This window comes from Cephus cinctus, unplaced genomic scaffold (assembly GCF_000341935.2).
Source record: "Cephus cinctus unplaced genomic scaffold, Ccin1 Ccin1_scaffold1609, whole genome shotgun sequence".
Lineage (NCBI taxonomy): Eukaryota > Metazoa > Arthropoda > Insecta > Hymenoptera > Cephidae > Cephus > Cephus cinctus.
Window position 1 is genome coordinate 119,546 of NW_014333901.1, and position 14,728 is coordinate 134,273.

Consider the following 14,728-nt stretch of genomic DNA (forward strand, 5'->3'; position numbering starts at 1 on the left):
GCGGATTCCCCTTTGAGTTGGTGCATGGACCACGATTCATCTTGGTCGAGAGGTTAGTCGAGGGAACGGGGGAAGGTAGTTGGTCAAGGTCCTGAAGTGCGCGGTTTCGCGGTGCTATGGCAAAATTGCCTATTAGGGAGTTTACTTCCAGGTATTGCACTCAGCATTATTGTCCACACGTCCTCGTTCTTTGTCTGTCGTGATCTCTCTTTCTTTCCGCTCATCCGCCTAAAGTGTAGCAGTATAGATGTGATTCCTTGAAATGTGAGAGAGTCTGGGGTATCATGTGTAATCTAATAATTTCCCTTAATTATTATAATCTATGACTTATAGTAAGTAACGCACATTGGTTGAGGATCAGGGACGATCGTTGTGGTCCATGACCTTTCGCTAGCAGGGATACCAAGGGGGAACAGAAAGGCGCTGGCTCTGTGTCAGACGTAACAACAATATGTATATATTAATATTTATATTTATGTATATATAACAGTATTTCTTTTCCTAATCTTTTATTGTAACATTTTTAAGATGTAAGTTGACTGAAGTCAAGCGATGCGAAAATGTTGTCTATCATTCGAATTAAACAATAAATTTTTTCAAAACGCATCGGGACGCATTTTCTCAACATCCCTATAATTCTTGATATTTGATATATTAACGAATTCCAAGAATTGCACACGTGATATCTTTGAGTAAAAATTGTCTAATCAGAACGATTCGCGATTTTTTTTCACGCTCCGTGACTTTGGTCACTCGACAGATCCTTTTAATCACAATTATAATTCACGTTCACTCGTCGCTCTCATGCTGTCTTCATTAAATTCGCTTTCTCTCAATTGTTCACGCATTATTCTTTTTCGCATTAGAATACACATATATAAATCATAGATATACAATACAAATAATAATTATATCACATACAATTTATATACATGCATACTGTGTATATTCATTTGTATATAAAGTACTGTACACGTAACAATAAAATGTGTGCTACCCAGTGCATAAAGGAAGCCTAAGCTTTATCTTTAGTTTCCGTTAAAAATTCGAGCATTCGTGTAAAATCTTCTCCGGAAACGTCAGCGTTAAACAAAATTTAGAAGTGCTCTAGAGAGAAAAAAGAAACGAAGAGAGTTCGAAAAATACAAAATAATTCACGAGTTCTCCATTTATCCTTAAGTAGTTCGAGTGCAGTATTAGTTTCGTAAAGTTATAAGAAAAGGGAAAAGAAACAAATTTGCAGGAAGCTTCCAATGGCTCCCGGCGAACTAATCTCCTTAGATTAAAAACTTAAAGTATTCTTCACGGCACGTGAGCTCCTTCTGACACGTACGAGTATAGACGAGTATAGACGTCCCCACGTCAGACATTAAAACATTAATATCACAAAAATAATATACGTAAAACGAGTGCCTAAGGCAAACTACGCTAGACTTTAGTGGTTCTGGTCCACCATGAAGGATGCATCAAAGGATGTTGGTTTAATTCCTGGTGGCAATTTCGTACCTTTCTCGCGTATAATTAACGATCAATCACATGCCGATCAATTAAAATGTCAAATAATATATATATGTATATATATAAATTCAATGGTGGGACGGAAGTTAGTACGAAAGTTTCGCGAAAGGCATTCTTATATATCAATAACGAGCTGCGCGCTTCGTTAATTTTATTAATTGCGTTCAGACGACGACAAAGAAGCCAGTGCTGCGCGCATGCGCCATCGAGATTAAACGCGAGTTGCACACTGACTACATTACGGAAGTAAAGGCTCGCTTATACATTTGCGAAATATCCGATTAGCCAACATGAAAAATGCATTGGATTACATTGAATAATTCAATGGATCGACGACCGACGTGGACGAATGAATTCAATGAGTAAAAAAAAAAAGAAACAGTTTTTAAAAAACTGATTCTGCGCAACGGTACGTCGACCATTTGCCTTTACGTCGAATCAACAATTTACATAGTATACTTTCGCAAGGATTACTTTTCTTTTCCACGTCATAAACGCATCTTAATGAGTAAAAATGCCGATTACACGGATAACGATGCTTTTGGTCCTTACTAAAGGAATAGAATTCTGCGACGTCAAGTCTACGGAGTCACGTTTTCTCTCATCATGATTCAGATCTTTAAATGAAATGGACATTTCTCATTTTGGGAGGACCATCAATCTCCGACCGATAACAGCCTATTATTACGTACTGTAGTTCGTTGAATGGAAGTCGATGTTATGATGGAAATTATTCGTGTCTAACAATTAGACCTTATCGGTAAGGTCCATGTTACTCCGTGACAGGTTGCAGCCCTGTTTACACCGTTAAAGGCACTTTCAGTGCTCTTGGATGAGTGTTACAAGATGTTTTTGTACGCCGAATAAGCAGTACGGATGGTCAACGTTGTTTTTGCTGCATGCAGATTTTTCTATCCAAAGTTGTCTCTGCTGGGTTTATATATATTATTTAGAGTACACAGCTCCTGAATGGTGTTACGTGTCAGTCTGGTAAAACTGTCAGTCATCTCGCTAACTTCGGCGGCCATGCTGGCGTCCTGAGCATCCGTACATTTGACCGACACTGATTTCTGTATGAAAGACAATTGTAAATGCGAATGAAACTTTATAGGAGGAAGCTGTCATATTACCTTAATAGGATCAGTAATTGAAAGTCCACTAGAGAGGTTCTCGGATAGAGCAGTGTCGAGGAGCGCCAAATCCGTAGAGTCTAGATTGAGATTAACATTCATGTCAAAGTGATACTGCTGACTGTCCATGTCTAGAGTTACACCTGTTGCACCTTCCATGTCACCTGTCAGAAAATATTTAACAGTTATAATAGTTTGTTGTTTAGGAAATACCTGGGATTTATGAATCTTGTTAAAGATTAGCGGAACTTTGTTGTTCATGAATTCCTGACACTCAAGTTTGTGACGGGCAGGAGAATTATTGAGGTATAGTTTACCAGGGTTAACCATCTGTTGAAATGCAGCTTCATCCTGTTCTGGGGTCAGTATGTTTAGTGGTATTTGTTGTTGTTGTCGTTGGTGCTGTTGGGCAACGTAGGATAACTGTTGCTGTTGCTCATGCATCGATGGTACTGGAGATACTGTTTGCATATTGTGTTGTGCTTGATATTGCAGTGTTAAATTCTGTTGCTGCGGTAAGTTAATGTTATATGGACTATATTCCATTGGAGAAGGTGTACGTCCTGGTGTCTGCTGTGGTCTATAAAATAATATAACCGATTATTATGTACGTTCATACACTACAAGTAATACATACACTGAAATATTATTACCTGAGGTTTTGCATTACTGCTGGTGTTTGTGGTAGTGGTGATGCACTTGGTACATACATCGGAGAGGTACCTCCTGTTGCAATTCCACCTCCGTAGGGTGAACCAACATAAGGTATAGATCCTGGTTCGACTGGCTCAGATTTGATGAGATTGAAATTGTATTGAACCGGTGGATTGAGCATTGCAGAATCTATAAAACAGTCACATTAGTACAACGAACATGTTCAACACAAGTGAAATTGCAAAACAAAGTATCAAACCATCAAAACTACGGGATCCAAATTGATTAACAAAATCTTTACTATTATTTATTAATAAAATCAAATTACCAATTCTTAAGAGTTTCTTTGAAAGCAGTGTGAATATTACCATATCCCAAAAGCATGATGGAAAATGATTAAAGGTGTTAGAAATTCAAAGGAATCAAAGCAATATATGAAACTTCTTAGGTAAGCAAAGTCAAAGTCAGTGCAGATGTTAGTGGAAATGAATATTATAAGTTATCATTGTTAAATAGGACAGCCACAATTCTATTTCACGCTCTTTAATAATGCATCAAAGAAAAACAAATAGTCACCCTGCAAAACTGAATGGTTTCTAACAAGTGGATGGATTTGACGAAGAATATCAGGAAAAACCTGAACTCAGTACATCAAAATGAAGGAAAACAGAGTAAATGGATTGAACAGAAAAAGAAAAACAAGCAAACACCATCACGCTATCATACCTGAACTTCCTAAATGTGACCAACAAAAATCTGAAATTTATCAACCAGATGGATAGATAGAAAAAGAACAATATTCTTCTTGGAGCACCAAGTAATAATATATATATATTATATATATATATAATTAAATCGATACAATTTATAAATATAACTTTTCCGGACAAAAAAGGCTTATCCCCGTCTCCAAGTAACCCTGGTCATAAAAATTGTACCGTAAAAATATTGCACAACATCAGTTTGTCGTATTACAATGGGATTATATTATAATAATATCTTAAAGGTTTCTTTCGTAAAGCACAGCGTTGCACGGCGAGAGCGGAGCACAAGAATCGTTTAATTATATTTTATTATTCGCTTTCATCAATAACACGTATTGAGCTTGCGACGTTTAATCGGAACAATTTTTTGTGCGTCATTTCATCAAACGAACTCCAATCTACAAGCCAATTTTGTATTTCAGAGAGGTACAACTTTGAATGCACGCTCATTAGAGAGTCGAAGGATTATAAAAGAAAGCGTCGATTCTTAATTAAATAAAAAAGATAATTCTCCTTACACTCTCGCCGTATAAGTTACAAACATTTCAATGTCTATATAAAATGCATTCTTAAAAAAGTATAAAATACAGGATTATCATTTCAATCGTGTGAAAATATATATATTATATATATGTATATACGTCGTACTTTTTAATACAATTTTTCTTTCTCTAATTGCCGCGCGAGTATCTTGTCCTTTAATCCCCTCTTGCACTATGAAAGTGGACTCCCGAAAGATTTCATTTTGAGCATGAATTACAATGAATTTGATAAAATTATACAAGAGACTGACAAAAGTGCGTTTTTTCTTTACCGTTCGTTATTATCGAGAGCAAGAATAGCAAAACACGATGCGTCCGACATGCTGGGTCTTGTGGTGTTTTCGCAAGAAACTTCCATTTTGCAGGATTCCCAGAGACTTTCAGAGTGAAGGAAGAGTCTAATCGGTGTGTGTGGTTAGTCAGTGCATATGATAGCTGAAGAAGGCGAGGAAATATGTTCGACCGCATGTTATTAGTATATAAAAAATATTTCATTTGAAAACAGCAACTGGATTCTTGCCATTTTTTACTGCCACCATAAAGAACGAGGATTATAGAGTTTCTCGTTATTTATATACAGTATATGTATATATGTATATTGCAAAATTATTTGTGTATATATATATACATATTTAATCGCAAATTTCAAATTCCAAAAAATTTTCATCCCTCTCACATTGTATACAATTTCTGTCCATTCGCGAGTACGACAAATCCTCCAAAAAAAAAAAATACAACTCTTATTTTTGTTCCTCTTCCCTTACAATGCGCAGGAACACGAGAAATATGAAATTCCAAAAAACGACTTCACGTAGTAACACAAACACCATTACCACAATGAGATGATCTTTGGAGAATCCATGCAGAAAAATCGCAAAAGCTCCCACGCCGGTTGTGCCAACATTCTACGAGATTAATTATTGCCGAATTTGAATTTTGAAACAGACAATTTTTGGCCTTTTTTTGGGCAGCAGATATAGATTTCTCGTGCATGGTTCTCTTGTTATTATTTATCTCTTTTGTTTAGAACAATGTTCTCATAATTTTATCATGACAACCAGTACCACCTAGATAACCAGCACCAGGCAAGCTGCGTAATAAAGATATAAACGATGCGAGGTACACAATGCGGATACTCACGTTTCTCAGCTTCCGCTTTCATGTGTTTCAAGACAAGCGCGCCTGGACCATTATTAAACTTTTGCCTCTTTCGCCTTAACGAATCGGGATCATCTAGGAACGACGATACGTTATACAAACGTTAGAAAAAGGAAGGCCTCACGTTTCGAAAATCAAAAATTCGCTTATCAATTAACATACGTATCACGGGATGCGCAGCAGAGGACAAAAAGTAGACAATAAAAATTACAAACGGCGCGCATACCGTAGTTTTCCGCCACTTTCGCTCGTTCACTTAACACATTTGTTTTTGTCGAGCTACAATTTTCTCTTAGGATCCTTTAGATCACTCGCGAGTTAATCTTTATGTGACGATTAACAATAGAAGAAATCCAAGCAACAATTTCTATCGTTACAAACCGATCGGCAATCGGCGAACGTTTTTGTTATAAAAAGTGACACCTCGTAGCACCAGGCGATACTGAAATTTGGTAAACACCAGTTAAACGTACGAAACTTAACAACGCGATACAAATTAGGAATACAATGATAAAAACATAATGAATCTAACATTAGGATGTCTTGACTAGAAAGTAAATCGAAATAATCAAATTGATTGTCTACATGGAGAACGAATCCTAGGATGACTAGATAAAGCAAAATGTGTGACTAGAATTTTTGCACTTCTTCCAGAGACGCAACAAGCGTTAACACAACAATTAACGGGTCTGTCTCGGCTAGATCGACTAATCGAATTAGACCAGATCCAATAAAAAATAAGAGAATATCAACGATAATAACAAACTAAGATGAATCGTTTTTTCCAAAAATAAAACAAAAAAACGATACTTAGCTAAAGATTCCCTGAGAAGATCAGGGAATTTTCTTGCTCTCGACAGACTGAATTTCGAGAGGCAGTAAGACAAATTTACATGTCAAGAAATATTTTGCACAAAAAGAGGCAAGGCTCGACATTTCTACAGATGTCAGCAGCCGCGTTTCCATGGTATCCTAACGTCTAATTTTTGAAAATACATCAACGCTATGTGGCAGTATATGCACTCAAACAAGATAAAGATAAATAATGACTTATGTCTCCTTGCCGTCGGTAAGGATCTTGCCGCCTTCCACAGGACTGTAATAAAAGGACATCTCGTCGAACTCAGAGGCTGTAGCATGTGGCGCCATTGCAGTATAAAGAGCATAGTGTTCAGCTTCGGTAAGTTCCACGCCATAGGGAGGAGTCTCATCGCCATCGAGTCTCAAGGATTTAACGCTGGTAACACTAGCCATACTTGGTCTAGGTAGTTGCTGAGAGTCTTCCTGAGACAGATCCTGAGCACTGGCCTTGGTCAAGGAATTTAAACTACCTGTCACGTTCAGAGACCTGCTGCTCTCTCTGGTAGCATCAGACATTGAGCCCTTTTTAGGTTTCTTGGCAAATAATTTAGAGAATAGACTCTGCTTCGATTGCTTGGGTAAAGTGCCAGGAAGCGATGGTAGATTCTTATGAGGAGCCTCTACAGAGGATTCGTTAAGCGTCTGCGAGGAAGTCGGACGTGGTAAAGCTGGCATTGAAGGCATCTTGCGAATTCGTTTAGGAGGTAGTGGTGGAAGTCTTTCCTCAAACTCTCTGGTAACGTCTCGTTTGGTGGCTAAGGGAGGCGGAGGTGGAGGTGGCGATATCGTTATCATAGGTTCTTGGTTGGGTATCACAACATCCTCGTACTTCCTGTCGTCTTGTATATCAAAGAGCTCCACAGGATTCTTCATAGCCATTTGAAGACTCGTGTACGTCTGGTTGTCGCAGACGTCTACATCCATTTCGCGTTCGGTTAAATTTTGCTCCAGGGCAGCTTGTAATAATTTAGTATGAGTGTCGGCATAGATCTGATCGATCTCAGCAACTTGATTCAGCAATTCGTTAAGGGACTTGCTACTATCGTCTGGATCATTTTTACCATCGTCTACGTCCTTTTCTTTTAAACAATCCTGTCCCCTTTGCACCCACTTGCCAACCTCTGAGTAATCGAACCAATCGGATCTACCTTTTGCTACGTCTGTGGAATCTGGAACTATGGCACTTTCATTGATATTAACTTTAATTATGTTAGCATTATTTTGCTCGTTATCATTAACAGTACCAGGATTGCCTAGGTCGACATTGCTTTTTATAGCAAAAAATTCCGTAGGCTGTTGCCCGGATTTCTTCTCTGCCACTACAGTGATATCGTTATTTTCAAAATGTACTGTATCCTTTCTAGAATAGTTATTTGTATTCGTAGAATCCATTTTGGATTCGTTGTCATTACCGTTACGCGAGTCTAAGCCATTTTTTACATGATAAAGATCATTCAAGGCGCGCAACGCGGATATCTTGTGATGCGAACGTTTTGTTTCGAGATCATTGTTATTAAATTCGTCGATGGTGCGCGAGAGTTTTGGCGTCGAGCTGGACAGCAGTGCTGCCTCTGTCGCGAGGATTTTTCCGAAAGTGTTGTAGTCGGCCTTCTTCCTGGCAAAGGCTTTGCGCAGGGACCAGAAGGCGGGCCTACCTGAACCTAGCGGCAACAGCTGAAAGGGTAGAGGATCGCTCGTGGAACCGTCCGATGGCCTCTTCAGCTGGATGAATATCTGCACCGGCTGATCCACCTGCTGCATTCGGTAGCTTGGTGTTCTGAAGGCGATTCCAACCTGGTTAAAAAAAATTAACCGTTAAGACGATTAATGACCTTCATGCTTTTTATAGCTATCTATAAATATAGCAAAGACGTAATTGTTTTCTCACTGGAGAATCATTTGCTTTATTTATATATGTTGCAACTATTAAAGTAACAATGAGGAAGTGGTGAAAAACAATTAATAAGAGACTTGAACTTTATAGCTGGAGATGGTCTCAGTTACCGGTGTATTTTCTTGGGAATTTTATAAATAAAGATTAGGTCCGTAAATTTGGTTACCTGCTTATGGACGTGGGTTGGCTGAAAGTCTCCAAATCCTTCCCAGACTAGCTGACCATCTCGTTCCTCAAAAAATCGTACCTGGATGTCTTCTTTTGCAACTTTTTCACAGAAGAGCATCATCTCGGTACCTCCCGCAACCGATGCACTGCATGTACTAAGTTTACAGATCACCAGATCTGACATTGCCTCTGTAAGAGTTTAATGTGTAAGATGTTTACTTCTGGTTAAGGTGTATCTGAGTATTTTTTATAGTATGCAAGTAAACTTACTTTTATCATATATTGGATCGGAGACAACTGGAGGCAGGGAAACATTGAACTTCCCTTTTTCTGCTCCTTCGAGGAACACTTGAAAACACAACCTGACAGCATTCAAATCAATGCTAGTGGGTTGTCTCTTATGGTCAAAGCCCGCTGAAATGGTAAGGTTTATGTAAGGTTAAGACTACATAGTTTATAAGATAATACTTGTTGACCCTTTTAATGAACCTACTTCGAAAGGGGTCCACGCGTATCTCTTCTCTAATCCTAAGCGCTTCTTCGATGTCCTTTTTCTTGACACACTGAATGCCAAGATTGGCAAATGTGACAGTCATGTTCTCCGATGCTATTTCTACAGTGCATACTCCACGTTTGCAGACATCCTTCCCAACAAGATTATGAGGGTGTGGTCTGTACGGAACATCTTTGGTTACGCACGAAACCACTGCAATAGCTCGACCCTTGTAACCTACTACCTGTTTCAAATACCCTTAGTTGGAGTTTTACTTTGTGCCAAAGGATTAGGACTATTGTTAACTACTCACTCGTATGCTAGGAAAAGTCTTGTTTTCAGGTGTACTGTTAACACCTGGTATACTGCCTGCAGATCGGCCCTCACATTCATATCGAAAACGCAGTGCCTTACTAGCTGGCTGTTGAACAATTTCTACATAAGGCTGACTCCGGCTTCCACTTTTTCCATTGTCAGCACCTCTGGTTGGCTTTGCAACCTCTACGCCTCCTCCTGATATCATTCCCACAGTTTCACCACCGTTACACTCCACAAATCCAGGATCCGTTGTCTGGATAACTTCAACTTTGAAAGAAGTTAATGTTAGCATCTTTTACTCTACCTTACACATTACTGAATCGTAAAAAATGATACTCACTGACATCACTTATGTTTATATTCCCATCCTGCATACCATGGTACTGGTCCATACCTCCTACTGCTTGATGCCAATTGTTATTTTCATCTAGAAACCCAATTACTGATTGCACAAAATCCACTTGTATCAATTATTCAGAAATATAATTTACTTGAATAAAACACACACCTTAAGAAAAAATTAACATAGAAGCCGTTATAAAATGTAATACTTCAACGCTCACGAGAATGACCAGAGAGCAATAAATAAAATCACAGATCAATGACTTACAGAGCATGAAAAACTTGTCTCAAATAAGAATACTATAAACGTTCAAGAACCCTGTATAGGTTAGAGTCAAAATTTACGTTACAGCCTAAGTCTAAGACTCAAGGGACCACTGTTCATAAGCAACCACGAGGAACGAAGTAGCAATATCCCTGGGGATCCCGTTAGAGGGGCGCAAAGCGGACACGGCTGATCCAATCATTATTTTGGGAGAGCCTAGGCTGTCCGGCCCCGTCCGGCTATAATTAAACTATCGTAGGACAATGCGAGAGACTCGCCAACTTAAACCTGTCTTCCCAGGTCTGTCGGACTAGTCAGAAAACTCAAGAAGATAATCCTTCATAATCCAAAATGATCCGCTAATACCAAAGGGGTATATGATTTTTCAGTTTTCCAACTAGTTCAATCAAACAGACCTAAGAAGGTCGCCTTAAGCTAACAGTGGAGTCCACAGCCTCTGAAGAGATACTTTTTGCTGTAATTCGTCCTCTGGCGTATGAGTTCAGGATTACGTCCGTAAGCAGGATCCTTATGTTTTTCCCACCTTTTTAGTAACACCAGGATATAAGGCACGCAGCGGCCTCCTCCGAGGAAAGTCACTGTTCACTGCTATTCACAACATAGCCAGCTCGTTTTACTAATCAACGAACTCCGGAACTCATCGAGGCACCACGAGCAGATCAAACACGCACGCTCCGTAACTTCCTACTGCTACACACTCCAAGCAGGCAATATTATGTACGCCGTTGTCCTCGTAGACGAGCAGCACTAATGCCAGCGCCTGATTCGCTCTCTCGGATGCTCCATGCAACTTGCTGAATCTCAGGATAACCCCTCGCGCTCACACGAAACGAGCGTGAAATTATTTTTGGCAAGGATGACCATAGACGTAGTACATACATCCGTACTACGTCTATGCGTTTTCCATCGGAATCGGTGAGAGATGAAATACGTGTGCCGTATATGTATACCGTAGTAATCTATAGATATACATTCAATGTATTTAAACTCTCGTTCAACTCCGATGGGAAAGCATAGCCTATGAGGATGACCACAACATTTTTCGGAGAAGCGTAACAGGTCTGTACACTCATTGGTTAATCGAGGGTCATGTGGCTACTCGCCTCCAGGGATGTCATAGTCATACATCGCCATGGTGTCCTGGGGCCACCTGGGGCCCTCGATCGTAGATACGTCAGCGAAACTCAAGGGACATTCATGTGCTAGAATGGAAAGTTCGTCTATTTCGACATTGACGATCTTATTTTCAACGCATTCCGCGGTCTGACTTGTCTGCGACTTTATGGCCACGGGGGGCTCTGGATTTCGGGTGTTATCGGAGAGGGGAGACCAGGCGTCAAATCCGACGGCGGCCGTCACTCCAAGGTCCCTGGCTTGTCAAGCGGGAATATGACATTTGATATTTTTCAAAATTTCAAGTTAGGCTGAAAGGAATTAAGTGTTGCTTATGTCATTTAAAAAAAATAATTAAATCTCGTATCCCTGTTAATATATTAACAGTTTATATGAATTTATTAACTCACAACAGATATCTACTAAAAGCGTTCGTCCTTTGTCTTCCTGATGATCTCGTCGTCCCCATGACGAAGTATACAACAAACAATCAGTATCACTTCTACTGGCAAACGTAAAGAAATGCCACAAACAACGGTAGCACCCAAGAGTAATACAACTCCTCGTTCCCTGGCGAAGAGCCAGGATCAGACCTCGTCTCGTACCACCGAGTATAACCTAATTCAATGGGGACAACGTAAATTACAGTATTCCCAGGTGCCGATAAGATGTCAAAGACGTCCTTACAACCGAGCGGCAAAGAGCCCCTTCAAGCAGCCCACAACCATTGCAGCAAATCACGGGAAGACCAAAGGCACCAGGAGTTGCCTAGAGGCCGGGGAATGCACTCCGACATTTCGTATCCCGGTATCGTCGCGCTGTAAGAAGAGCCTCTCAATGATCGATCTATCTCCAGTCGATCCTGAGATTGGTGATCTAAAGTAAGTAATTAATTGATCACTGACGGTATAAAATGTTCTTGATAGACACAAACTACACAATAATATTCTTAAATAATTTAATCATAAGGTCGGACAGTAGCTCCAGCGTAGCTCGTCTAGAAGACGTCGAGGAAAGAGCCACAGAATTTCTAGGGGACGGTGGGAACTCTGCTACTGGAATATGGACGTTGGAGAATAATATCGTTGATCAGGATCAAAGTATCGGTAAAGCAGCAGGTCTGGTCTGCCATACTCTGGTGGTAAATGCGTGGCGACGTAGGCGCCAGGAAGTCGACCAGCTCCATGAAACTATCAAGCAGTTAGGACAGCAGGTGGATCATCTTCACATACAGATCGTTGTGCTGCGAAGATTGTTAGAGACAGAAAACAGCAGGGTTGGTAAACTGAATGCTGAGGTACACAGGGTCAAGGTTCAACTTGACGATGTCTCGAAAGAACGGGATACTCTGAGAACGGTATGAGAATGATATTCCTTATGATTGGCTGCTATTGAATTTAATGCGATTTCCTTGATTGTTTCCTAAAATAGGAAAAGGAGAAGGTAGAGAACGATGCTAAGGAACTACGAGAATTATCAGAGCAGCGCACGGTAACTGCTGAGAATTTGCGCAACGAGCTCATGTCCACACAAAGTCAGCTACATGCACTGGATGCTCAAATGACTCGAGACAGGGAGAAACTATTGAAACTGCGTGATGATAAAAAAATACTATTGGATAAGGTACAACATTAGTTCCGCTTCAAATACTCTTTACTGAACCGACACAAATTTTCTTGGTAATATCACCAAAATTACTAGGCAGTCAATCCTGACTCTATGAGAAAGTTTGACGACGGATGACTTTAGTAATTTTTTTGCCTTCATAGAATTGACCTCGTTCCGTGACTCAGAGTTCAACTTTGCGGCGACAAGGTCTGACCTATGAGGGGATGAAGTTAGTTTCTACGTAAAAAAACAGAGCGACTATAAATCCATGACTCATTCTTGACGTTCGCATAAATTCCTCAGAGGGGAATAATCAATGTCTTTTATACCCCTGTCTGTATTATCGATTTATGTTAAAATTTTAGGGGTGATACGGATGTCACTAGAGAAAGATATTGTTATTCGTAATAGAATGATTAAGTGTTACACATTGTTCAGTCTCCATTAAGAACGTACCGGATGGTTCAGCGCCCTAAAAAGTACCTAGTCCAAAAGTGTGAGTCACTTGGTTATATTACCGACGTGACTCAATGTTGCATAACAAACCCTAGGTCTCTTCCAGGAAGAGGGATCAATACAGAATACCTTATTAAATTATTATTCTCCAGAGTGCGTGTGGAGCTATCAAGTTCTTATCAGACATTTGGATTCGGCAGACGTGTAGTTTTGTATCTTGCTTGACCTTAGTCTCTGCATTCATAGATAAATAATGTGAAACTGGAATTCATATAATCCAGGTCACAGCTTGTGAATCCTTAGCTGCCGCTCATAACGACAGGGCGGAGAAGGCTGAGAGTGCTGTGGAGGAATTGGAAATGAAACTAGCAGGACAAGTCGCACTGGTGGAAACAGCTCAGGAACAGATTCATAGATACTCAAAGTACGACAGAGTCTAAATGATGTTGATATGCTGAATTTCTGAAGTGTATAATCATTTAGAGAATTGGCGGCTAAGGAAGAGGAGAGACTCAAATTGGAACAACGTTTGTGGACCAGTGAGGAAGCTGGTAGAGCTTTGAGTTTGGGTGCTGCTAATTTGGAGAGTCAACTTTCTGATCGGGAGGCTGCCCTCAGACGTTTAGAATCTGCGTACACTTCTCAAATGTATTTAGAATCACTCTATACGTGTTTTGTCTTCCAGTGAACTCTTTTTTTTTGTCATAATTTATTAATTCTTAGGATGGAACTGTGTGAACTGAAGGAACGTATTGCTAGGCAGTCTCAGGAAAGTGGCTGGAGCAGTCGTGTTCTTCAAATAGCCGGAAGTGTCGTACGAGCACCTCGCGCCATTTTGCGCACCCTGTCATTTCTTTCAAGTACCGGAAGTCCAATGACATCTTAGGTATGGTGTAGGATATATGGAGAAAGTAAATTCAAGGTATTTCGCTATGAAATGTATTACAGAAATTAATTTTTTTTTATTAGATCATTTTCGTGAGCATTGCAATGTGGCTGCTGTCACGGAATTTTTTAATGGCGCGATGAACGTGGTAACAGGAAGGAGCTCACGAGTAATGTACATTGATACTGAAAAATATTGACCGGAGCGAGGAATATGCAGATGAAAATTTTTATCCTATCAAATCATCAAGTACATTCTTTCAATCATAGACATTCTTAAAGGTATATTCGATCTCTTTTTTATTTTATTTTTTTAATACGTATATTCATGGATAATTGTGGATACTGTGACAACAAAATTATTTTTACTCAATAAATTTCATACAATGTAGACAAGAAAAACCGAACAACAAAATACTCGGTATACAAATATACGTTTTATAAATAAATTTACACAAGTAGTAAGTTGGTAATTCTTTTATTAATCTATATTTTTACAATATTGTTTTTCATGGTACCGTAACAATTTTGAAAAAAA

General features: G+C 39.5%; 3 protein-coding genes across 8 annotated transcripts; 1 reads left to right on the plus strand and 2 right to left on the minus strand.

Annotated features, from left to right (window-relative positions):
• Window positions 1-633: 633 nt before the first annotated feature.
• On the minus strand, window positions 634-5,886 carry LOC107273470 (chromatin modification-related protein eaf1). The gene is made up of 5 exons (XM_025090831.1): window positions 5,749-5,886; window positions 3,302-3,491; window positions 2,966-3,228; window positions 2,649-2,812; window positions 634-2,588 (listed from the first exon to the last, which is right to left on the minus strand). Exons 1-5 carry the CDS (start codon window positions 5,768-5,770, stop codon window positions 2,430-2,432), a joined length of 798 nt encoding a protein of 265 aa, XP_024946599.1. The 5' UTR covers window positions 5,771-5,886; the 3' UTR covers window positions 634-2,429.
• On the minus strand, window positions 4,671-10,990 carry LOC112493603 (embryonic polarity protein dorsal-like). 5 transcript variants are annotated; one of them, XM_015751699.2, is made up of 7 exons: window positions 10,652-10,990; window positions 9,841-9,927; window positions 9,496-9,767; window positions 9,183-9,426; window positions 8,960-9,103; window positions 8,688-8,878; window positions 4,671-8,421 (listed from the first exon to the last, which is right to left on the minus strand). In XM_015751699.2, the coding sequence occupies exons 2-7, from the start codon at window positions 9,890-9,892 to the stop codon at window positions 6,817-6,819; spliced, it is 2,508 nt and encodes an 835-aa protein (XP_015607185.1). In that variant the 5' UTR covers window positions 9,893-9,927; window positions 10,652-10,990; the 3' UTR covers window positions 4,671-6,816. The 5 variants fall into 5 exon arrangements, with proteins under 5 accessions (XP_015607185.1, XP_024946595.1, XP_024946594.1 ...); XM_025090827.1 differs by lacking the exon at window positions 10,652-10,990 and adding an exon at window positions 10,577-10,601; XM_025090826.1 differs by lacking the exon at window positions 10,652-10,990 and adding an exon at window positions 10,524-10,548.
• Window positions 10,991-11,639: 649 nt separating this feature from the next.
• On the plus strand, window positions 11,640-14,624 carry LOC107273472 (autophagy-related protein 23). 2 transcript variants are annotated; one of them, XM_025090830.1, is made up of 8 exons: window positions 11,640-11,778; window positions 11,890-12,122; window positions 12,211-12,598; window positions 12,673-12,864; window positions 13,587-13,729; window positions 13,789-13,953; window positions 14,029-14,191; window positions 14,275-14,624. In XM_025090830.1, the coding sequence occupies exons 1-7, from the start codon at window positions 11,764-11,766 to the stop codon at window positions 14,189-14,191; spliced, it is 1,299 nt and encodes a 432-aa protein (XP_024946598.1). In that variant the 5' UTR covers window positions 11,640-11,763; the 3' UTR covers window positions 14,275-14,624. The 2 variants fall into 2 exon arrangements, with proteins under 2 accessions (XP_024946598.1, XP_015607191.1); XM_015751705.2 differs by having other exon boundaries at window positions 11,736-12,122; window positions 14,275-14,623.
• Window positions 14,625-14,728: the final 104 nt, after the last annotated feature.